The sequence below is a fragment of the Hakea prostrata genome, chromosome 2, assembly GCF_041222555.1.
Source record: "Hakea prostrata isolate BN-2017 chromosome 2, UWA_Hpros_2, whole genome shotgun sequence".
In the NCBI taxonomy this organism is placed as follows: domain Eukaryota; kingdom Viridiplantae; phylum Streptophyta; class Magnoliopsida; order Proteales; family Proteaceae; genus Hakea; species Hakea prostrata.
This window is the reverse complement of record NC_142601.1, coordinates 19,297,337-19,323,046: the sequence shown is the minus strand read 5'-3', so window position 1 is coordinate 19,323,046 and position 25,710 is coordinate 19,297,337. Positions and strand designations below refer to the sequence as shown.

The window sequence follows — 25,710 nt, the reverse complement described above, 5'->3', positions numbered from 1 at the left end:
CAATAAAGAATGCCGCATTTATGCTAAGGCAAAAAAGGATTGTCAACATGAATGGAAACTCCTAATCAGGAGTCCATCCCAAAACAGTTGGGCAAGCAGGTATGCGGGATTATGTCGGCTCTAAGAAAGGTAACCCACACACTATTTATCAAGGTCCCAATTCTTAGGTAAATAAACGAACTTTTCTTGGATAATCTTTGAGTAGAATTCACTCGGAATCCTAGTCTAATTCTCAACTGACATAGCCATCAGAGTCGGCCCGCGTCTAACTTCTTTTCTAGGAGCCATTCTTCTATTGATCCGGATGTGGATTGGATATCAGTCTTTTAGTTGGGACTTTTGTCAGATCTAAGAGGCAACTGTCTATGGCACCATCTGTGGGAAATCAAAAAACAATTTATGACAAATGAACAAACAATGCTAGATGAGCAACATGCAAAATACCACGACAGGGGATCAAAACCCAGACGATGAAAATCTAAATGATCGTAGGCAAAACTCCCGAGATGATGGAGGGCAACATTCCACTCAAGATGAAACTCGGGCAGTCCCAAACTCTTTCAGGGAGGGTAGGTTGTCACAGCCCCAAGGGCCTACTACCACCGCAAATCTAGACGAAATTTGGAGAGAGATCCAAGACCAAATGCTCAAGTTACAGGGGGTGTTGCGTGAGCTGGTGCACCAGGTGGGAATTCCTCAGGGACCCCCACGCAACACCCAAATGGGAAGATTGCAATGAGCTACCTGAGCGACAAGGGGTAGCCGGCCGCCAAATGCGAACCTGGCTAACGACGGAAGGAATGTGCGGCACAACACCCAAGTAGACAAAAAACACGAAGAGGTTACGAGAGTCAGTGCTTTCAATCAACTCTCAAGCCTCAGACAAACCCAAGATCTTCCTCGAAGGTATTTGTTCAACTAGGGTGATCGGGAGGAAGAGAGTCATCTACAAGGGCTCTCAAACGAATCTCATTCCACAAAAACCAGATTAGAACTAAGCACATCGATCCCCCGATCGTGTTCTACCCGAGTGATTACCGGGTCATTCGGTTGCAAAGAAGGGTAGCGGAAGTTGAAAGGAAATTAAAAGATCAGGATCATGACGAAGACTTTGATGTGGTCGACCAAGAACCTTTCTAAGACGAAATAATGAACATGCCACTGCCGGTCTACTTCATTATGCCTACATTCACCCCATTTGAAGGAAAAACTAACCTGAAAGAACACATAAGCTACTTTAAGTCTGTCATGACCATCCTAGGCCATGAAGATGAGTTGCTCTATTGTACCTTCCTGGCATCTCTGAAGGGACCGGCGATAAAATGTTTTAGCATTTTGAAGTCGTGCTACATCAACAACTTTAGAGAATTGGCCAAGAAATTAATAGCTAGGTTCAGGAGTGTGATCATTAGCAAGAAGACATTTGTCAGCCTATTCGCCATCAGGCAAGGTAGGAATGAGCTCATTCGGGACTGTCTAAAGCGCTTTGATGAAGTAGACAACGAAATCGAAGAACTAGACGATCAAGAAGCATATAGCGCCCTATGGAGTGGCATCAAACACAAGAGACTCCTAGAGATCCTACTGTCGGACAAACCGAAAACTTACGGAGCCTTGGTTCGCAAGTGCCAGAAAGAAGCAAGCGTGTACCAGGTAATAGATGCCCGAGTAAAAGCTGACAAAGTTAGTAAGCTAGACGATGAGAGAGACGAGCACTCCAATGCTCGGGAAAAAGGGACTAAAGGGAAATGGAGAAGAGACTCATGCCGAGAGGGATACATCCCTCTTAACACCAAACCTTCGGAAATCTTCATGCAAATTCGAGATAAGAAGTCCCTGAAATGGCCCAGGAAGTTGCATTCTCAACCAAAAGGCTGTCACTTCCACAAGGACTATGGCCACCACACGGACGACTGTCGAAGTCTCAAATCTGTAATAGAGAAATTGACACAAGAAGGAAAGCTTGGTAGGTTTGTCAAGGGCTTGGGAAGTACTCGGGACAAGTCACCCGACAACCTAAAGAGGACCCGATCGGAGAGTCCAAGTGAAACCGTAAAAAAGCGGAAAGATTGGGAGGAGACTCCCGTATACGTGGTGCTAGGGGGACCAACTATTGAATCAATCAAGAAGGCAAAGCAAAAAGCCAAATTTGTGGGAGTTGTGCATTTGCCAAAGAAGAGAAGGAACCAATTCTATCCCGAACTGATCACCTTCATTGACAAAGACTTGGATGGGATAGTCACTCCTCACAATGATGCAATCGTCATAAAGCTAAAGCTGGGCAATCGGGAGGTCGACTGTGTCCTAGTGGATACTGGGTCTTCAATTGTCTTGTTGTCATATGAGGCCTTTAGAAGCTTAAAACTAGAAGACGAAATGATGACTCCTTGAGCAACCCCCTTGAATGGGTTCGGCGGGTCTTCGACCATAGAAGAGGGAACAATCTAGCTCAATCCAAGGATCGGGATCTCACCCAAGGATGCAATGGTTCGAACAAACTTCATGGTAGTACATGACTTGTCAGCATACAACATGATAGTTGGGCAGCCAACTCTTAACATGTTATAAGCAGTGATCTCACCCAAGCACATGAAGCTCAAGTTCTCGACGGAGGCAGGAGTAGGAGAATGCAAATCCAATCAGTCTACGTCCTGACAGTGTTATGTCAACTACTTGAAGAAAAGGTGGAAATCCAAAAAATCAGAAAGCGCGTCACCATCAAAGTTCGAGACGATTGGGATGAGGACAACATGTAGAGAGCTGTATTGGTAGAGAAACTAGAAAGAATCCAATTACACCCGGACTATATGGAGCATGGGACTATGATTAGGTCAAAACAACCCAAACTTTTCAAAAAATAGTTGATCGAGTATTTGCGAGACAACTTAGACGTCTTTGCTTGGTCAGCAAAAGATATGCTTGGGATTGACAAAAAGGTGGCTGAACATAAGCTATGGATTTAGAAGGATGCAATCCTGGTCGTCCAAAAGAGACGAAATTTTTCATTAGAAAAACATGAAGCAATCCGAGTAGAAATTTAGGAACTAGAACAATTGGGCATCATTGAACCGATTGAGTGCCCGACCTGGCTAGCAAGCATTGTAATGGTCGAAAAGGAAAATGGGAAATGGAGGATGTGTGTTGAATACACAGACCTCAACAAGGCTTGCTCGAAAGTTTGCTACCCATTACCTTTGGATATATCTACTCATCAATGCAACCACAGGCCACGAGGTACTCAGTTTCATGGATGCTTACTTGGGATATAACCAAATGCTGATGAATAAGGATGATGAGAGGCACACTTCATTCATGACAGATCGGGAAAGCTACTACTACCTGGTGATGTCGTTCGGGTTAAAAAATGTAGGGGCAACATATCAAAGGGATGTGAACAAAATCTTCAAAGATCAAATCTGGAGAAACATGGAGGTATACGTTGATGACATACTAGTAAAAAGCTTGGTTTAGGCAAAACACTTGGTAGACTTAGAAGAAACGTTTGACGTGTTGTGAACCTACCAAATGCGGCTAAATTTTTCGTTGGGAAGTTCCTTGGCTTCATGGTGTCTCAGCAGGGGATCGAAGCCAACCCTGAAAAGATCAAAGATCTGGTAGAAATGCAGCCCCTAAAGAAGGTAAAAGATATCCAATGCCTTACCGGGAGAGTGGCTACCCTGAATTGCTTCATCGCCCGGGCAAGGGAGAAATGCAACTCATTTTCCAAAGCTCTAAAGGCAACCACAACACCCAATGGGAGCATATGGACATTAGAATGTCAAGTAGCCTTTGACATGTTGAAGAAAACCTCATCCTCTACTTGGCAGTCTCACCAGTGGCTATGAGCGCAGTTATGGTGAAAGGGGAGAAGACCCAAATCCTGGTGTGTACTACGTGAGCCACGTACTCATCGACGCAGAAACCAGATACCTAGACATTGACAAGTAGGCATTAGCTCTACTCATAGCTTCCCGGAAGTTGAGGCCCTACTTCCAAGCACACCCCAATGAGGTAATGGCCAATTTTGCTTTGAAGAAAATTTTGCACCGACTGGATCTGGCATGGAGACTAGTCGGCTGGTCGGTCAAGCTAAGTGAATACTAGATTGAATCCAAACCAAGGACAACCATAAAAGCCCAAGTACTATTTGATTTATAGTGGAAAACAGTCTCCCATAGTCAACAGAAGAAGACAATCCCAAGGAGCATCAGTTACTACTTGTAGATGGCTCAAGCAATAATTCGGAATCTGGGGCAGGCTTACCTTTGAAAAGCCCAGACAGATTCAAAGTCAATTATGCTTTGAGATTCAACTTCAAAGCTTCCATCAATGAGGCTGAATGCAAAGCAATTTTGGTAGGCCTTTAAGTCACCTAGGCCTTAAGGGTTCGGGACTTAGAAGTAAGGAGTGATTCTGAATTTGTTGTAAATCAGATCAAAGACAAAGGCCAAGGAAAGCCGTATGGCTAAATGCCTCACAAGGGTGGAGCAATACAAGGCAAATTTTGATCGGGTGACATTCAAACAGATTCCTTGGGAAGAAAATGAGGAGGCCGATGAATTATCTTGGCTGGCCTTGGACAAATACAAGGCTCATAACTTGGCTATATAAACAGAGGAACTCATCAACCCAAGCATACAAGAGATTGAGGCCATGGAGGTTGGGCAAGAACCTAGTTGGACAGACCCGATCATGTCCTACTTGAGAAATAATGAGCTCCCAATCGACCAAAAAGAAGCCAAAAGAATCAGGAACCAAATGTCAAGGTTCACCATCTTGGATGACCAACTATACAGGCGTTCATTCTCTAGAGCTCTTTTGAAATGCATCGGCCCGTTCCAAGCTAAGTATGCCCTAGTAGAGGTTGGAATATATGGTGTCCACATGGGTGGCAATGCCTTAGCACAAAAAATCTAGAGGATAGGATTATATTGGCCGACCATGCAACATGATGCCCATGAACACATCCGCAAATGCGAACAATGTGAAAAACATGCCACCAACATCGAAGGGCCCCACAATACCATTATCCCAGATAGTAAGCCTAACACTTTTTGCTATGTGGGGGATGGACATAGTTGGGAAGTTACCCAAAGCCACAAGGGGTAGGGAATACCTAGTTGTAGCCATTGACTACTTCACAAAGTGGGTGGAGGCAGAACTTGTAGCTTCCATAACAGAATAGTAGATGGAATTTTTTTTCAAAGACAAGGTCATCTACAGGTTCGGGATACCACAAATCTTGGTGACTGACAATGGCAAACAATTCAAAGGCTCAGGGTTTGAGGCATTTGTAAAAGGTACCATATTGAACACTGATACTCATCAATAGCATACCCACAAACTAACGGGCAAGTCGAAGTTACAAACTGAATTTCACTATATAGGATAAAAAAGAGGCTAGAAGATTGCCAAGCCATGTGGTAGAAGAGCTCCTAAGCATCCTATGGTCATATCGGACAACCGCCCAAATGCCAACAAGCGAAACACCGTTCCACCTAGCTTACAGAACCGAAGCCCTAGCCCCGGTCGAGGTCCTGACTGGGTCAAGTAGGTATCAAGCCTATGAAGAGAAACAAAATGAACAAGGACTCAGGATCAACCTCGATTTCCTAGAGGAAGTTCGCGATATGGCCAATTACAGGAATCATAGGTACTAGAAGAGTGTAGGAAAGTACTATAACTCCCGAGTGAAGAACTAGAGGTATAGGTCAAGCTACCTAGTGTTGTGAAGAACTAGGGCTTCAAACTCGAGGAATCAAGGGAAATTGAGCTCAACCTAGGAAGGGTCTTACATTGTAGACAAAGAAAAAAAGCCGTGAGCGTATCACCTAAAGGAACCTGGTACAGGAAAACCAATTGACCGGTCATGGAACTCCACCAATTTGAGGAAATTCTACTAGTAATTGTATGGATCTTACATTAAGTAATAAAAACTCCCACTGACCCTACCATGGCACAAGAAGTAGCCCGGTCACGGGTTTTTGTACCTCACTTGAGAACCAACGTACTATGTACTTGCCCTAAACAAGTGGCCCAAGCAATTTACTCGAACATCCATCCTACCATGACTCGGGAATTAACCCGGACTGGGCTTTGTGAGCCTCACTTGAGGACTAGCGTACTTCTACATACTTGCCCTAATAAAGGGCCACAAGACCCACTCGGACTTTGGAACGGGGGACGAGGAACAAAGGTTTTGGTTCTAGAGGAAGGGCCAACATGGTATATAGAAGGAAGCACGGACTCATCTTCGGGATCAGAGGCAACCTGACGAACTACATCAGGGTCCTCCACGACCAGAGCAAAGAGAGACCCGCTTGATTATCCGACTCAGCGAACTGCACTAACTTAATGCCTCGTCAAATCCCAATGGATCGTCATCAGCAGGATTGTATATGGGAGATCGCTTGGATAAGTCCTCAGAGGATTGCTCATACAAATCCTTAAGGCAATCCTTAATGAGGCAGACAGCTCCCGTTTAGTCACTGTCACCCTTGCTTGCATAGCCCTCCCAGGCAGGACGAGTTTTCTTCCTTAGGTTCTTAGGAAAATCAAATTTAAATCTACGGTCGGGCCCTAAGCCACGCTTCTTAACCATGACGAAATGAGACTTATTGATCGGGAAAAAGCGTGAAGGCAAATGAAGGCAAAGAAAGACTAGGAGCTTAGTCGAGAGCAATGAAAGCGATGTGTGGAGTACTTGCAGCAGGGAAATGAGGGGGGTATTTATACCTCCGAAAGAACTGGAGATGATCTTAATCAGATGCATAGAAAGTGGCATGATCAACCGTCATGGTTACGAGATGATTGAGTTACCTGAGAAACCCATTGTGATTGACTATCTCATCAGGTGAAGTGTAACCACACAACTAGGGCTAACACCTAAGAAACTCAACGGTCACATAGCCATTAGGTGGCTCGGGAAGCACATATAACAGGGGAGCATCATACAGATTCTTGCCTCGACAAGGACTAACATGCCTGATGATAACCCTCGTTGCGTGGGCTAGGGGGATAGTGTTACGGATAAGATACACATGTGTTAACATACATGTGTACGGGGTCGGAGATCACTCGGCCTATCACCCGAATGATTGGTTGGGACATGCCGCATTTACACTAAGGAAAAAAAGGGCTGTCAACATGAATGGAAACTCCTAATCAAAAGTCCATCCCAAAACAGCTGGGCAACAAGGTATGTGGAATTTTGTCGGCTCTAAGAAATGTAACCACACACTATTTATCAAGGTCCCAATCCTTAGGTAAACACACGACTTTTCCTTGATAATATCTGAGTAGAACTCGCTCAAAATCCTAGTCTGATCCTCGACTAACATAGCCATCGGAGCCGGCCCGCTTCTAACTTCTTTTGCAGGAGCCATTCTTCTATCGATCAGGACATGGATCGAATATCAATCCTTTCAGTCAGGACGTTGATTAGATCTAAGACGCAACACACTACTTGAGCATGCGTAGTATTGCTACCGAATCTGGAGTTTGAATAAACCAGTCTTGAATTGGTCTAAAACGGGCCTGCAAGTAGAGGAAACAACGATTAAAGTAGGCCGCCTCCAACGCCCAAGTCAAACTCAATAGCAGACTCAAACAAAAATCTAGTTGTGGGGTTTAAGCTTCAAGAAGAATTGGGAATTAGCTTGAGATTAGAGAAGAGAGGACCTAGTTTATGTAGAGGTGGGGGTGTTTATACCTATGGGGCTACCCTAGAGGTAGTTACTTGCATATGCTCAAGTCAGCAGTAGATATTTCTAGCAACAATACATGGTAGATGAGAATTGATGACTTGGAAAGGTAAGATATTCACGGTTAAACATACATGTTGTTGGCACACATTCATATTCCCCTCACTCAAGCTTGTCAGTCTATGTCATGCGCATCTATATATGATTGAGACCTTTATGCCTTGTTCATATGATCAGGGGGTAACTGCGAGTGTTTAATATTTCTCGACTGAATAGTCCTTTCGGGGGTTCAAGCAATCGGGTCTTGCTGGGTTTGATTCAACACCAGCCCCAAGACCTTATGATTGGTAGACCTATATAGGAAAAAATCTACTTCTATGGTCTTTGAGTGTACGTGGAATCTCTCACTCCAACCGAGAAGTCAATATCATTTATTACCTTTGCGTCAATAGAAATGACATGTTTGCCAACGTCAAGCTTCGCTTATGCTGCATCACTAATCGCAAAACAACCACGTGTATCTGTTCACAATTGCTTCTCTAGCATACCATAAGTCTTCCATCCACACTGTTGATCATGGCGCGATTGTGACTGTCAAATCTAAGAACGCTCATCTTCTTCAAGTAGTATAAGAGGAGATGATACATTTTTCCTCCTTAACCACATTTTATCTTGTTCAAGCATGCTCTTTCTTCACCTTTCAAGCTTTCTTTTGCTTCTCCAAGTTCTATATCTCCTTGAAAACAGTAAGTTGTTGCTTACCTTCCTTCTATTCCCTTGTCACTTCCAAAATTCTCATGAGTCTTAGTTCCTCAAGCAATACCTCTGAGTTGCTAAGTGCCAGTAGAACTAATAATCTCATCGGATTTCTCATTAATTGAGATAGTCTATCTAGTCCAATAGAGATTAGGTCTAGTGTCTTTGAGGCACCAGCCTCTTCTTCCTTTCGGTGCCTCATCTTCCTTCCATCTTATTGAATTGATCACCTAGCCATGAGAATCAAGTGGCAACCTTTGTCTGAGTCTAAACATGAATCCATCACCATGTATGCCACGAATGAGCACGTTTGGAAGTATGATGTGAAACCCTGCACAAATCCTAATATGGAAATCCATGTTGTAGGTCCAAAGACTTGAAGTCAAGGTAAAAGACAGCTATGGACCCTCTCATTTGAACCCATTGGGTCTGACCTAGAACCAATGGAGGTTGATAATCAAGACCCTACTATGGAAACCTTGAATGAGTTTGAGAGAAGATGTAGTTTGAATGAAGATGGATTTGGGAGATGGACCTTGAGTTTAATGTTGACACCTTTGGAAAGTCCTATTCAATTAGGTAAGACGTTTTCTTAAGTTGGAAGAGGACCCAAGTGGTGAATATGGCTTTCAGAGACCAAAATTCAGCACTTGACCTAAAAGCACTACCTTGGTCAATCAGCCTTGGTCGCCCCAAGCAACCAAGCCAGGTGACCAAAGCTGGTGCAGGGTAGAATTGTCACTTTTGGGAAAACTAGGTTTTTGGAGCCCTATATATTCAAACTTTGATTTAATTCATACCACTTTGCCTCTTAGATATTGGAGAACGTGAGAAGAACCCTAGAGCTTCCTCCTCAAGCCCAAGGTTGATTCCAAGCATCCGTGAGAGATTCCTCCATTGAATCATCTTCTACAAGGTTAGTATTCGCATCTATTCTCTCTAGATCTACTCTCTCTACTGTATTAGCCCATTGTTGTGATTATGAAAAAGGTCTTACATTACTGTAATGGCCTAATCTCTGATACTCTTAGTTTTAGACTGAATCTCCATTCACTTTATTCTTTCCGTGGACAACACGGTGTGATTTCGGTATTAAACCTAGTATATTCTTCATGATCTTAATTCTATTTGTGTTGTTTGACCCCTAACCTATGCTAGATCTATTCTTAAATGAATATTTTTACCATGATCTATTGTTTTCTTATCTCCAAAATGAATCCCCATTCATTCTAATCTATCCATGAAATCTACAGATCGATTTCGAAGTAAGCCTATTATGTGATCTGATAGATTTACCATTCCAATGACCATGTTAAATACTTAGATCATGCTAGATAATCTTAGTATGTTATTTTAGAACTTTTACTATTAATTTGGGAGTGTTCCGATATCGAACGAGGAGTTTTGATCCATTTTGGATTTTTCTGTCTTTACACAACAGGCTTGGTTGCCCCAAGTGACCAAAGGAGTCTGTGACAGCAACTTTGCTCTATTTTGCCTCCGTTTCATCTCCGATCATTAGGGTTTGATCATTTACTCTATACTTGTTTGTTTAGGGTTATCTTGGTGATTTTGGACTTACCCTCTAACCTCTTTCTTCGGAGATTATGAATCGAATACAAGGTGAGTACATTCACTCATAATTAATACGATTACATGCTTTGATATGTTAGAAATTGTGTGCAAGTGTTAGCTACTGTAATAGTATTTTTTTCCTAAAATGTTATACTTCTGTAATTCCATAATACGTTTCATTATGTAAATTGCATACTTGTATGAATGTGATTGAGTCAATTGTGAGTTGGACTTTATTGCGATATTTATGAAATAATGATGTGATCTTTATCTTTCTTTTCAGTGATTTTGTACTTAATACTGTTTTCTACATTTGTTGCTGATTTAAATTTTTTTTCCCCTCAAAATTGATTAGCCAGATGGTTTATAAGCATTCAATTTATTTTCATCAGGGAATCTGAATCTGATAAGGATTTTAGCTTCAATGAGGTATTTGTCATCCAGCATGACATGCTAAGAGAACTGGCTATCTCCCAAAGCCATGCTTAACCATATATTCTTCTTCATCATGTAATAGCTGTGAAACCCACACTAGATCCACCGTAATTTGATCTTCAATTTATTTTATCAATACTCATAGGTTGGGCCATAGCCCACATCTATTATGGTCAAGATTTGAATAAGAGTCTTACGTGGAGTTGAAGAGTACAAGTGTGGTTATTGAGCCAATCATGAATTTTGTGCCGGTAAGAGTTTTACTTGCATTAGATAAACATGGCTGATTTGGTTATTTTCAGCTCTGAAGCAATATAAGTGTGTGTGTGACATACAACCCCTCACCCCTGCCAAAAAAAAGAAAAAAAAAAGATTGTATAAGTGAAAAGAGAAATGAATTTTTTTCGTTGCTACATTGGCCAGCTTCCTGATAGCTCCACTGACTGTTTATATACTTTTTTTGCAAGGTCGCATTGATAGTCATCCTGTTGGTTGTCATTTATATTGTGGTTGCAGTTGTTTGCCATGGACCTACATTGCCTTCATGCTTGAAATGAGAAAGTGTTGATTGGGTTTTAGATAGCAGTTTCATCATTGCACAGATTTTGAAGGCTAAAGATGACATTGAAGATAGCATTTCTCAATGTCCTGTGTTACTTCATGTTCTGTTGTTGTTTGTTAAATTTGTGTGGTCTTTTTTCTTATGGAGATTTCAGCTGTTCTGTTTGCTGGTGGCTGTAATGGTTTATGGGAGTTGAACAACACCGATGTCCTGATGTAGGTTTTTGGCGGTTGACATGTAGGGTTACAGATAGAATTCCTGCAGTTTTGACACCTTGGTTCGTCATCCCACAGTTGGTGGGAAGGTTTGGATTTGATGTTTGTTATGTACATTGTATTCTCCTTGTTAACCAATTAGACTCATTGAATGTGTACAAATACTTTTGTGTAGCAAATCTTGTTTATGGTTCAAAATTTTCCATTCTTGAAGGTTGTGATAGTAGGTGGGATCCAGATAATCCAAGATCATAATAACCAACATAAACATTTTTTGATTCAAAGTTACTGCTTTAAATATAGGTGTTATGATTTAAATGTCTAGGTATGACCTAAATTAGAAAGGCATCCTTTCTAACTATCATGATTTATGCATTCCTTTTTTAATCCAAGTTTTCTCTGTTTGGGTATTACCAGAAGCAACCATCAAATTTCTTTCAAATGAAAACTGAGCGCCCTTAGGTGGTTGCAAGGAAAATTAAAGGAGAGCTAAATGAAAGTTATCCAAAGAAATATAATTAGGTCATTGAGTTCAGTGTTTATATTATTTTGTTTTGCATACAAATATTTTGGATTTTGAAAGTGTAAAATAAAAATTACAGTTAGAAATATCATACTAGATATAAATATGGTAAGAAATTTGAAGATTTTCAAATTTTTCTGACCCCTCCTTTTTTTTTTTTTTTTAATTCGTTAATATAAGAGCAAATTTCTATTGCTTCCCTCTACTTAGCCTCTATTTACTAAATTTTCCCTATTCAAACTTTCATATCTCATACTTAGCCTTTTAGCAGCGCTCACACACACAACCAAAAAAATTGTTAGTGCAACTTGGAAAGTTGATGGATTAGGTAGTTATAAGTAAATAAGATTGATGCATTGGATTGAATTAGTTGCTTAAGTTTGTGGATTAAAACCCAAGAAGAAAACCATTTTAATGCTAGAGGATCAAATACCTTACTAGTGACATCACTTTCACCAAAACATACTAACAACCATGGGTTCAAAAAGCTTAGGATGAACTCGTTAACAACTGTACTGAGTTGGAAGTTGGAACATATAACTGGGTTCTAATAATTTAATGTTTAATTATTGGTATTTAATCTTGACCAAAAATGTATCTCAATAATTTCATGGTTGATGTATTGAATTTTGTAAATTATTGTTATGCTCTTTGGTTAATCAAATAAAATAACAAAGTAGATTCACTTTCAGAATCAGGGTAACCAAACACTATTTCAGACAGATTCACTTTCAGAATCAGGGTAACCAAATGCTGATTCTAACAGATTCACTTTCAGAATTAAGGTAACCAAATGTTGATTCTAACAGATTCACTTGCCAGAATCAGGGTAACCAAACACAATTTTTTTAGGAATATGATTCTACAGAACCTAATTCTACAGACTCATGATTCCCTAGAAACATGATTCTGAACCCGATTCCACAGAATTGTAGAACCAAATGGCCCCTAAGTGTGGTTGTGAAATTCAGCCCTAACCTTAATCCGGAAACCCTGTTATTTGTAAGTCCGAAGACCTAAAGTGAAGGAAGAAGGAAATTATGGGCCATCTTAGTGGAAGACATGGTGTTTGACCCAAAACCCATGGAAATTGATGATGGTGTTCCATACTTGGAAACTTTGTCCGAGTGGAGAAGAAACTACACCTTGATGATGAAGAGCTTGGTTGATGGACCAAAAGCCTAGTTGGACATGGTTTGAAGGTACCCCTCTATGCTAGGAGAGTTATTTGTTGAGTTGGGAGAAACCCCTGTGAAAATGATGAGGTTTGGACCTTGAATTCCTTGACTTGGGCTTGTTGTCAGCCTAGGTCGACTGGTGGGTCGACTAGGCCAGTAGACCTAGCAATCGATCCAAGGTGACAAAATCTAGCTAAGATCTTCTGTTTAAGGTTTTGATGCTCTATTTAATGAGACTACATGATTTTCAGCCTCTTTTGTTTCCAAAACCTCTGGAGAACATAGTGAACCTCTCTCAAAGCCTTTCTTGGTGTTGTGGAAGGTCTACTTGCAAATTCTCAAGTTCTTCAATCCTTTGTTCCTCAATTAGGCATTGTAATCTCTCATTCTACTTTCTGATCTACTATTCATTGATTGTTCTTCACCTCTGTGATTATGAAGATGGTGTTGCATCCTCGAAAATACAATCTCTGTAGTTGTGAGTGAATCCCCATTCACTCCAACACTTCTATAATCTACATCATTGATTCTAAGAAGAGATTGTTAGTACCTAGAGGGGGGGTGATTAGGTTGTATCTAGTGGATTATCCCAAATTCTCGGTTTAATTGCAATTTCAAAGTATATTGAAGATTTAAATGAAATTTGATACTATCAAGCAATTACAACACAAGAATTTATAGTGGTTCGACTTTACAAGTCTAGGTCCACTCCTCTCTTGGCCTCAAGAGAGTATTCCACTAATGAATCTCTTTCTATACAATGGGTAGAGAATCAAACCCTTACACTCTTTGTTCCAGGGCAAGAGAAACCTTTACAATCTTTGTTAATCAAATAGGGCAACACCCTTTGCAATCTTTGTTGATGGGCAACAGCACCCAATGCATATCCTAATCAATCTAGATTAGGATTCAACAATCAATACAAATATAAGAGGTGATGGATATTACCTAACAAGGAGTGTGACACTTTACCTCTTGTGTGAGTGTGATGCAATGAATGAATACTTCAATAAAGGCAATGCATCAATGAGAAGTCCCTATAACCTTCAATAACTCCAAGCTTGACTTCAAGAAGTTTGCTTGATAACTTTGGAATGATCTTCAAAATTGGATGGAGTTGGTGAGCTAGTAATCAATGCAAGATCACTTATGTATTGGCTTTTTCACTTAAGAAGGAGTAATAGCTTTGTTGGCAAGATTAAACCCCTCAAATGGGGGTGGTTGGGCTTATAAAGAAGTCCCACAATTACTTGGCCCAACCTCCCAACGGATATAAAATTTCAGTGAAATTTTACTCTAGACGGTCGTCCATCTCAACAAACTAACTGTTAAAAACTAGCCGTTTGAATTAAGTCAAGGCCAGACGGTCGACCGTCCGACCGTCTGGCCCAAACGGTCGTCCGTCTGGCTTGGGTAGCCCAGATAGAATTATGTCTGCCAAACGGAAATTCCATCTGGCCTACTGTGGTTAAGACATAGTAAATTGCAACTAGACGGTCGACCGTCTGGTGCAAGTTTGCTGAATTATATTGGGGCTTGGACTTGGCTTGGGTTTTTGGACTTTTTGGTCAACCCTAAGCATTATACACCTCACTAACATGTCCTAGGTCAATCTAGTGAGGTGAGTTACATATTATACATGAATTTTCATATGCATATATGCGAGAGTGTCCTAAGCCCTAATTCAACCCAAGTCTTGATCTTCAAATTGATCTTGTGCAATAGTCTTTTGACTTAATCTTGACTTTGGTTCTTAGTCCAAGATAGCTTGAGAGCTTGAGTATCCGGTAAGTCTTTGATCCAGTCACATTGCATTGAGATCCGCTTAAGTGATGAGCTGTATAGTACACAACTTGAGGGAATCATTAGTATATTGTGTTTGTCATCATCAAAACTGATTGGAGGCCGATATGGCAAATGCTGGCATGACATTTTCCAACAGAGATCATATGATATCTTCATGAATGTATGATTTCTCCTTTGTTTTGATTTCTCTAGCATGTTAGATCCATTCTCATGTTAGTTCTTATCTCTAATCTATTGTTGATATTCATCTAGAGTGAATCCTAATTCTCTCTAGCTTCTCCATTGAATCTATCGATTGTTTTCATTGAAAACCTTGTTTTTGATCGATTTAGAAAGTCATGTTTATGATCATTGTTGGTGTCTAATCTATGCTAGTTAATCTTAGATTATTGTTCTAGAGTTTCCCTTGAATTTTCGGAGTGTTTTGAATATCGAAAGACGAGTTTTGGATTAAAATTATGATTTTTGCTACTGTAAAACCCAGCCCTAACCTTGACCCGGAAACCTTGTTATTTGTAGGTCCAGTGACCCGAAGTAATGTAAGAAGTCAGCTTTGGGCCATACCAGTGGAGGACTTGGTGTCTGGCTTTGAATCCATGAGAGTTGATGATGAAGTTCTATTTATGGAAACTGAATCTTGATGGAGATCGGATTAGTTGATGGACTTGGAGTGCTCTCTATCATGGTTTGAAGGCATTTCTACCTATTAGGTAAGTCATTTGTTATGTGTGCAAAACCCCTTTAGGATTGGATTTGATCTGGGTCTTCAATTCTCTGTTTTGGAATTGCTGTCAGCATTGGTTGACTGATTGGTCGACTGGACCAGTCGACCAATCCACTCGACCAATGAGTGCTGTCTTTGGCAATTAGGTCTTGCTTGCTCTATTTAAGTCCAATCTCGAGTCTACTTCGTATTTGCTGCCTCCAAACTCTTTGGAACGAACCAAAGACCTCTGCAAGTCATCTCTCTTGCATCCTTGGTGATTTTCTTGACGGATCTTCGTCGAAACTCTTCCTTTTGCATCAAAAGGTATGTCTATACTCTCTTCTTCTCCTCCATCTCTGATTTTCTTTCCTTTTTGAGTTGAGACAGTAGAGGAGATGCTGCATTCTCTGTTGCAAACATCTCTGGACTTGTCTCTCATGATCATCCTAAGGATTAATGGCTAGAACAATGATCTTAACCATGATCATTGCAAGCTTTTGAAGGAATCATGATCAAACCATGATCTAGTCTTTGTTTAACTTCTGATTTGAATTCTGATCTCCTTGGATCTTCTATATTGATCATGTTAGTAGTCAATTGCTGTGTTTTCTTTTCATGATCCATGATCTATCAATCTCTAGTTGTTCTCTTCTACCATACTATGTGTTCTTCATGAATCATGATAGTTGCATATATGGTAGGTTTTGTTTCCTTATTTAGATTTATGCTTTTAAGCCTATTTCCTTGAAGATCTAAGTATGCTTTTCATGATACCTTTACCTGAAGCAATGATCCATCCTCCTATTGTTCTTGTCTTTGATTTCTACCTTGAATTCTTCAAGATCCATGGTTGATCTAATTATGGTAACTTTTTGTTTCCTAATTTGGATCTTGATGGCTTGATTTGATTAGTGTTTTGAGGTCCCCTATATGTTAGGATACTACTGATGTAGTTTACCCCTTGATTAGTACCCTTTTGAACCACCAAATTCGGATTTCATATCTTAAAACTCTGTTTTTTTAGGGCTATCGTCTGCATTGGTCGATTGGACCAGTCGACCAATCCACTCGACCAATGAGTACAAAGCAACTCCGGAATTGGTCCGTGTTGGATGTTTTGGTATCTTTTCTGTTAGGGATCTTTCCTAATATGTTGTATGCACTTGTTTAGGACCTTCTTCTCAAGTTTGCCAAGATCTTACTTGATTTCTTAGGATTCCTTTGCGAGTTATAAAAGGTAAGGATGGTTATTTCCTTAATTACATAGATAGCATGAATCTAGTTTCTATATTTGAATATCATTGATATGTTTCCTTAATTAGATTCTTACAATGATATACTACTGTTGCATAACTTTGATTACAGTAGCATTACTTATTCATATTGAATTGACTCATGTATGATTTACTTACCAATTATATACAAGGTGATTGGAATTATTGATTTCTTTCCATATATGAAGTTACCATATATGTGATGATATGAATTGATGCATGTGTATGCTTAAGTATGGTTTGGAAAGGAGAGGTGTCCTTTTGACACTTCTGTCTTTGGACTACTACGGGAATATTATGGGATGTTTCCGGAGATGCCCTATGGACACCTTCCTAAATTGTTGGATGACATATCTAGGATTGTCTAGTAGTGTTTGGCTAGGATGTCCTGTTATGTCAGACCCTAATCGGAGGGGTATTGAGACCGAACGACCCGTGGTAGCAATGGGGATTCATGGGCGCTCAAGACCGGTAACCAACCCGTGAGAGGACAGGAATCACATTGTGGGGGCCATTTATTGGTAGGGTTGCATATGGTTAGACTTGGGCTCACGGGCGCTTAAGACCGGTAACCAACCCGTGAGAGGACGTGAGAGCTTCCCGTTTACCATATGTGGATGATCAATAGGGTTGATGAGTCCGTAGTCAAGGACTATGAGGACTCTAGTGTGAAGGATACCGGAAAGGATCGTCAGGGACGAGGAATGGACGTATCTGGATCTGACTTGATGTAACTAAGTAGAAGACTTGCATTTGGCTAGGTTTTACCCTGACATGCGCCGGTACTTAGACCAATGGTGATGTGAGAGAGTGGTGACTTAACCCCCAGCCATGGAATGTCCCGAGGGATGCCGGACCCATTACCAACTGATGATGAGTGATTGAGACCTTCCTAAAGAAGTACGGTGCTATGACTTAAAGCATGTCTGCCAATAAAGACCAGCATACATAGAGTTAGATTCATTCATTCATTGCTTGTCTCATATCATATTGCATTTATGTTTGTTCTAAATCCCGCCATTTATGTTATTATGGATTAATCGCTTTACCGAGTTTCTTTGAAACTCATTCCTTTATTGTACAATGTTTGTTAGACTATTCTGCAGGTACTGAATATTATGACGGTCCCTATGAAGAAGCGCAAGGCAAAGAGGCATATCTCCAGGAAGGTGATTGCGGTTACAACAATTACACTGAAGATTCCGCGAGTGGTTATGCTCCGTACGATGCTTAGTCCGACCATTGAGTGGAAGCGTCCTTGTGCTGTTTATGAGATTTACACTTATAGGGATGTTGTCTATAAAGTGGAGAACAATTTAGTTACCCATTGTACTTGCTACTGGGATTAGATTTTTTCTAGTTTATTCTCTTTTAGAGCTACTTTTCCGCTGGTTGTAGAGTGGGATTTTGCCTCACTTTACTTATCTGTTTTGACACTCTGATTATATCTAGTACTCTGATTTATATATGATTCATTCTTTCCTTATTGGATCTATGGTTTATCTTCCGCACTTTTATTATGATTGTTTATGATTATGTTATTGTTTATGTGGGAGGTTGATTACTCGATACCTGATCTTCGGGCTGTGGATCACACTCTCGGGTATGCCAGATAGGGTACCGGCTGGGAGTATGTGACAGCTACGTACTGTTCATTGGGTCGATTGCCTAGTCGACTAAGACAATCGACCCAGCAGGCTGCCCAAGCTGACAGTAGTGGTTTTTGCTGTCCGTCTTAATCCGTTTGACCTCTATTCTTCTAGGTCTTATTCCTAATGACTGAATTATGATTGTTTAGGGTTTGTTTGCTAACCTTGGACCTAATCTCTTGTTCCTCCAAAATTTCTTCAAAGCTATTTAAGGTAAGGACAGTTGTTTCCATAATAACCTAGATTGCATGATCTTAGTTTCTAATTTGGGAATTTCATGAGATTATTGTTGTTCTTACATTTTCTTATTATGATATTACTGTTGTAAGTACTTTAAGTACAGTAGATCTTGTTCATGCAATTCTCTTATTTAATTGATCCTGTATATATGATTATCTTTTATATATTGGAATATCAATTGTGTATGTTGTGATTGAATTGGGAATGTGATTGCTTAGCTATGATTTGGGAATGGGGAATGTCCTTTTGACATTTCTGTCCTTGGACATAAGTGGAAGTGGTATGGGACATTTCCTATGGTGCCCTTTGACTCTATCCTGGATTATTGGTTGTCATACCTAGGTCTTGTCTAGCATTGTTTGTCTAGGATGTCCCTGTTATATCAGACCCGATTCGAAAGGGTATTGAGACCAAGTAACCCATGGCAGCAATGAGGGTTTGTGGGTGCTCAAGATCGATAACCAACCCATGAGAAGACTTGGATCACATTGTGAGGGGCCATTCATTGGTAGGGTTGCAGTAGTAGACTTTGGCTCATGGGCACTCAAGACCAGTATATGAGAGCTTCCGGTTTACTATTTGTGGATGACCAATAGGGTTGATGACTCTGTAGTCCGAGTTAGTTGTAGCCATAGGATACGCTGACTCTAGTGAGGAAGATACCGGAAAGTATCGTGAGAGGCAAGGAATGGAAGTATGTGACTCTGACTTAATATAACTAAGTAGAAGATTTGCATTGGGCTAGGTTTAATCCTGACATGCGCCAGTGCTCAGACCAATGGTGATGTAAGAGAGAGGTGACCTAAACCCCAGCCATAGAATGTCCAAGAGGGATGCAGGACCCAATTACCACCGGAGAACCCAAGATACCGAGATGGTTAAGCGAGAGTGATTTGAGACCTACCCAGAGGAGTATGGTACTATGACTTAAAGCAGTCTGCTAATAGGAACCAGCATACATAGAGTTAGAATCATACATGCATTGTTTGTTTCATATCATCTTGCATTTGTTATGTTTTGCTATCATGTTGTATTATGTCGTTGTGGAATAAACTACCTTGCTGAGTTCTTTTGAGCTCACTCCTTTTTGCAAACATCTTTGTTAGACTACCCTACAGGTATTGATGAATATGAAAGCCAGTACTTTGAAGCACAAGCGGATGACACATACTACACCCAAGGTGTTGGCTACGGTGATTACGATGGTGAAGAATTGCAGGGTGAAGGAGTATCGTATCAAGATTAGTCGTACCCATGTGCTAGTTACGCGTTATCTGGATTCTGAGACTTATATTTTTATAAGTGTTCTATATAAGCTTGAAGAGACACTAGTTTAGTTTTTGATTACTTCTTTTCTATTCCTTTTATTTTGGGAATCGGTTGTAATCTTTCCTTATACTTTAGATCTATTTTTCTGCTGTGATTGTGGAGTGATTTTTCCACAACACTCAACATTTGATTATTCTATTGGTATCATTTTTAGCACTCTGATTATATTGTTGTTATTTTGAATATTGTCTTGATCTCTTAGTTAATATTGTTGACATTGATTTAGTCTTGTTCTTGATTGCATTATTGTAAATGTGGGAGGTTGGTTTCCTAAATACTGATCTTCGGGGCTATGGATCACACACTTGGGTATGCCAAATAGGGTATCGGCTAGGTGGATGTGACAGTGGTTGTGGATTGGGAAATGCCCTTTTGACATTTCTGTCATTGGAAACCAGTGGAGGTGGTATGGGACGCATTCCTATGGTGCCCCTTGGCACTTTCTGCAACTACTGGATGTCATACCTAGGACTTGTCTAGATGAGTTTGGCTAGGAAACCTCATCATATCTTGTAACAACTCCCGTAATTCTATCCGAGAATCCGTATTGCAGGTTCAATAACCCGAAGGTCCAGCCAAAATAAGTTGTGGTATCTGGCTTGAAGTCCATGATCCATACCCTGATTCCATGGATCTGGATTCTGCTAAAGAAAACCCTAATGAATTGGGAAAGTGGAGCACTGTTCGGAGTCAAGATGTATTTGAAGATGTCCGGAATCGAGGTAAAACTCCCCCACATGTTGTTTAGGGTTTAGGTGTGAGTTGGGGATCAACCCCTTGAGCAAAGCACCAAAGTACTAAAAAGTACTAGGACACAGTTGCTTAAGGTGGTTGATTGGCCAATCAACCGCCCCAAGGGACCGCCAGATCTGCTTTCGAGGTTTTTATCCTAATTTGCCCCCAGTCCCATATATATAGCAAACCACAACCTTTTTACTCATTATTCTTTTTGGGATTGTTGTTGTGGATGGTTAGAAGGCAGAGAACATGTGTTGGAAGGTGAAAGAAGCATCGTTTGCGAAGTAGATCCAATCCTTCATTTGTTTTGTGAATCAATTGGAGGTAAGTGATCCCCACACTCTCTATTTTCTTTCTTCATATCTTGGAATGATGTGGATCTATTCCCCTTGGGTTGGTGGTGAGTTATTTGTGTTGATTCTATTCCCCATCAGTGAATTTGATTTGATCTTGTCCGAAAATGGATCCCTGCATCTGAATAAAGGACAGATCTGATTGAAGGAGATGAGAATCATTGGGATTTTTAGAGTTTTGTTTCGTGCTTGGGTTGTAGGTTGTTTAAGGATGAAATTCGGATATAGATCTTCCCAAAATTGAATTAAAATTGGGAGATCAAAAGTCCGAATTTTGGACTTAGAAGCAGTCTGGAATAGGGGCAGTCGCTCATGGCAGTCGATGGCCCAACTGACGGGCTCAAGCAACCGGCTGGGTCACAGTAGCTTTGTGAAGTTGATATTTGCCCTGATTTGAATCATGTCTTCAATGTATTCTTACAACTCTATAATTAGGTGATCTTTGAGTTTGTTGGAAGTGTTGTAGGTGAAGTCTACTTGCATTTTAGTAAGCCTGTTACATAATTACAAGTAAGGACACACTCTTATATATATATATATGTGTGTGTGTGTGTGTGTGTGTGTGTGTGTGTGTGTGGATATGCTTTATGATGAACTGTTTAATTCTTATATATATCATTGTTCTTATAACTTGTTGTAGTTGTATAAATTAATGATTAGTAGTTGAATGTATGATGTAAATGATGGTTACATTTACTTAATTACCTTATGATATAGATGCAATAATGTTATAATGTTTGGTGATGTGATGTAGTTGTGATGCAAGTGTATCCATTTGGGTATCCATTGCTTGGGATATCATAAGGCTGTGGTATGGGACACATGCTTACTGATGCCCCCAACACTATCATGATTGTTGGATGACATACCTAGGGAGTCTAGATTGCATGGCTAGGTACCCATACATGCTTCTACTCTTTCAATAGGGGAATTGAAGCCGAATGACCCGTGATAATAGTGACATGACTCAATTTCATCCTATAGTGGTAACCAGTCTCTACTATTGATCATGCATTGGTAGGGTTGCATATGTTAGGGTTTGGGCTCATGGATATCCAAGGAGCGGCCAAGAGTCATGAGGGGTCATGAGAGCATCCACCCCAACAATATGTGGATGGCCATAGGGTTAGGGAATGGAGTCCAACAACGGTAGCCAGTCCATGAGGGTCCTTATTCCTAGGTAGAGAAGGATACTGAACTGAGTTGGTTAGTGCCGTAGGGGAAGTTTTGGACTACATGTAGTATGACACTATAAGACATTGCATTGGATTAGAAACCCGACATGCACCAAGTACTCATGACAATGGTCTTGGTAAGAGAGTGTTGACCTAAACCCCAGCCATGGTTGATTGACGAGGACTAAACCCCTTTGCCCGGGATCCCAACAGTGGTAACTAGTCTATGAGGGATTAGAATGACTAGACCTACCCAGAGGAGGGCTGGTGTTATATCTTAAAGCATGTCAATCGCCTGAAGACTTGTATAGTTAGACTCATAGCTGCAACCATATATTTGCATACCATTCTTTATACTTGTGCTTACCTTGATATATTGTAGTTATGTATGTGAGATGTATTTTTCTTACTGAGTTCGTCAGAACTCATTCCTTTCTTTGTATGCTAAACTATATTGTACATATGGTATTCCCAAATTAGGAGAAGTTCCATATGACTGTAGTAACTCCTCTGAAGAGAATGTGGTACCGTCAGTGGGAGATGGAGATGTTTACCATGAAGCCTCCTGCGGATGCATGGAGTGCACTTATAGCACCCATTAACGGCAGAAGGAGGTAGATCTCTTGGCATTTTGAGAAGTCTTTGGAGCAAAACTAGAGAACTCCCTATATTACTAGAACTAAAGAGAAGGCTTTAGCCCAGGAGCGAGCTGCTGGAAAGAACTATTTTAGTTTGTTAATTGCTTCCACTGAACTTGATAAATTTTGGAACTTGATTATTTTGATTATTTCCTTTGGAGTATTTTGGACTCCTGTAATTCTTTTTAATTAATTGATTTGACTATTCCTTGCTTTCGATTATTATTGCATACATTTATTATTATTGATAATAAAACTATGGATCCTGTGATAGATCGCACCCATGGGTTGTCGGGCAGTACCGATACTGGTGGGTGGGGTGTGACATATCTAACCCCATCGGCAAGGGTATTGAAACCGATTGACTTGTGGTAGCAATGGGGATTGTGCACTTAAGACCGATAACCAACTCGTGAGAGGACGCAATCACATTGTGGAGGCCATTCATTGGTAAGGTCGCACAAAATAAGCTTGGGCTCATGGGCGCTCAAGATCGGTAACCAACCCATGAGAGGACATAAGAGCTTCTTGTTTATTTTATGTGGATGACCAATAGGGTTAAGAGTCTGTAGTCCGAGTTGGTTGGAGCCATAGGATACGATGACTCTAGGGAGGGAGGTACCGGAACGGATTGCCTAGGCATGGAAGGGAGGTATCTGACTTCGAGTTGATGTGACTAAGTAGAGGACTATGCATTGGGCTAGGTATAACCCTTACATGCACCAACACTCATACCAATGGTGGGGTGAGAGAGTAGTGACCTAAACCCTAGCCATGGAATGTCTAAGATGGATGCCTTGACCCAATTATCGCAGAGAACCTAAGATACTTAGATGGTTCAGGGAAGAGTGAATGAGACTACCTAGAGGAGTATGGTGTTCTATCTTAATGTGTGTTTGCCACTAGAGACTAGCATATATAGAGTTAGAAGCATACTTGCATCATTGTTTCATATCATTTGCATCATGCTTGTTCTGAATTGTTTTGAGTTGTTTATTGTGATTGAACTACTTGCTAAGTTCTGTTGAGCTCACCTTTTAGGGGATATGTTTTTCTTTAGATTTTGTTGCAAGTATTGATGACTACGAGAGCCAGGACTACAAGGACATGGCGAGTGACTCGTATTACATGCAAGATCTTGGTTGTTACTGTGAAACACAACCCTATCCTAACCCTAACCCTAACCCTGACCCGGACCCTTGATGTGTGTAGGTCCGCAGACTTGGAGTGGTGGAAGAAGAGACTTGTGGGCCCTCATAGTTGAAGACTTGGTGTATGATTCGGAGCCCAAGGATACTGACAGTGAAGCCCCTTACTTGGATACACTGTTAGTGTTTAGTGAGAAACTGCACCTAGAAGAGGGGAAGCTTAGTTGAAGTGCTTGATGAGCTTCCGGTCTTGTTTCGAAGGTATTTCTCTACTCTAGACTTTTTTATTGACTTGTAGGAGAACACCCAACTCAATTCAGACTCGTATAGCCTTTCATTTCCCTGATTCAAGCTTGTTGTACATGCTTGGTCAACTGAGTCAGTCGACCAATGGTTGTACAAATCCGAAAAAAAAAGATGCATTTTGTATATTCCTCTCTCTATTAAAGTGTTTCTTGTGTTTTGAACCCTATTATACTCATTTAGGCTACTGAGAACGAGAGTGGAGCTTCCCAAGGCACTCTCTTGGTGTTTGTGAAGGATTCTTGCCCCCAATCATTGCAATCATTGCCTCTTGTCTCCTTTTGCACATTCAAGGTATGATTCATCACTCTCACTCTCTATTCTACTCTTTTCTTTTCTTTTCTTGCTGTTGTAACCTTGGAGTTGATGCTGCAACCATGCAACCATCACTCCAAGTGTTCACTCTTAGCTAATCATTGATCTCATTCCTTTTTCACTGATGCTATGCTCTCATTTCAATCCTTGCATATGCATTCCTTTGATTATCTTCTTAACTTCATGCATTCTTATCCTAAACTGAGGTATATTGTGTGTTATGTCTATGTTTATTGCTAGCATATGATTGTAACCAATTCCTATTAGTTCCCCTAGGTAATTCATTCATTTCCAATGCAATTTCATTTGAATTCAATCCATGCTATGATTCTTGCACTTAGAACATAGGGTTTCAATTTTGGGGTTTCTAATTAGACCTTTAGATTGTGTTAATTACTTGATTAGTAGTGTTCTTATACTGTTACAATGAATGCCTCCAAGTTTCGGATTGATCCAAGCCCCGGAAGATCGATTTTGAACTATTTGGCCTCAGGCACATTCACTTGGTCAACTGGGTCAATCAACCAATGGACTGCTGAATTATGTACTTCGCCAATTTGATCCATTCAACCTTCAATTTTCCTGATTTCTTTTCTAATCTTTCATTATGTTTGTCTAGGGTCTTAATACCATATTTGGATCATTCTTTTGTGGCCTTTGGATTATCATCATCGCGGCTTAAGGTAAGGACAGTTATACCCATATGTCATAGGCTATGTGATTATTACACTGATGTTGGCAACTTAGTAGGCTTAGCTTATTAGTTGTTTTTAGACATTATATGACTACTGTAGTTACCTTATAACAGTAGCACCATGTTTATTTACTTTGCTTATCATGTCTATTCATTCTTGTCATTTACTTATACACTTGATCATGTGATGTTATGACATATCTTTCACTATGATGATGTATCATGTATGTACGATATGATGAACTAAGAATGTGATTGGATAAGTATGATTTGGGATTGGGGAATGTCCTTTTGACATTTCTGTCATTGGACATCGGAGGGAATAGTATGGGATGTTCTCAAAAGATGCCCATCGACACTTCCCCGGATTATTGGATGACATACATAGGACTTGT

The 25,710-nt window shown here is 40.5% G+C and overlaps 1 protein-coding gene across 1 annotated transcript; it reads left to right on the top strand.

The window, feature by feature from the left end:
• Positions 1-1,149: 1,149 nt before the first annotated feature.
• On the top strand, positions 1,150-2,391 carry LOC149023962 (uncharacterized). The gene has a single exon (XM_089143387.1). It carries the CDS (start codon positions 1,150-1,152, stop codon positions 2,389-2,391), a length of 1,242 nt encoding a protein of 413 aa, XP_088999513.1.
• Positions 2,392-25,710: the final 23,319 nt, after the last annotated feature.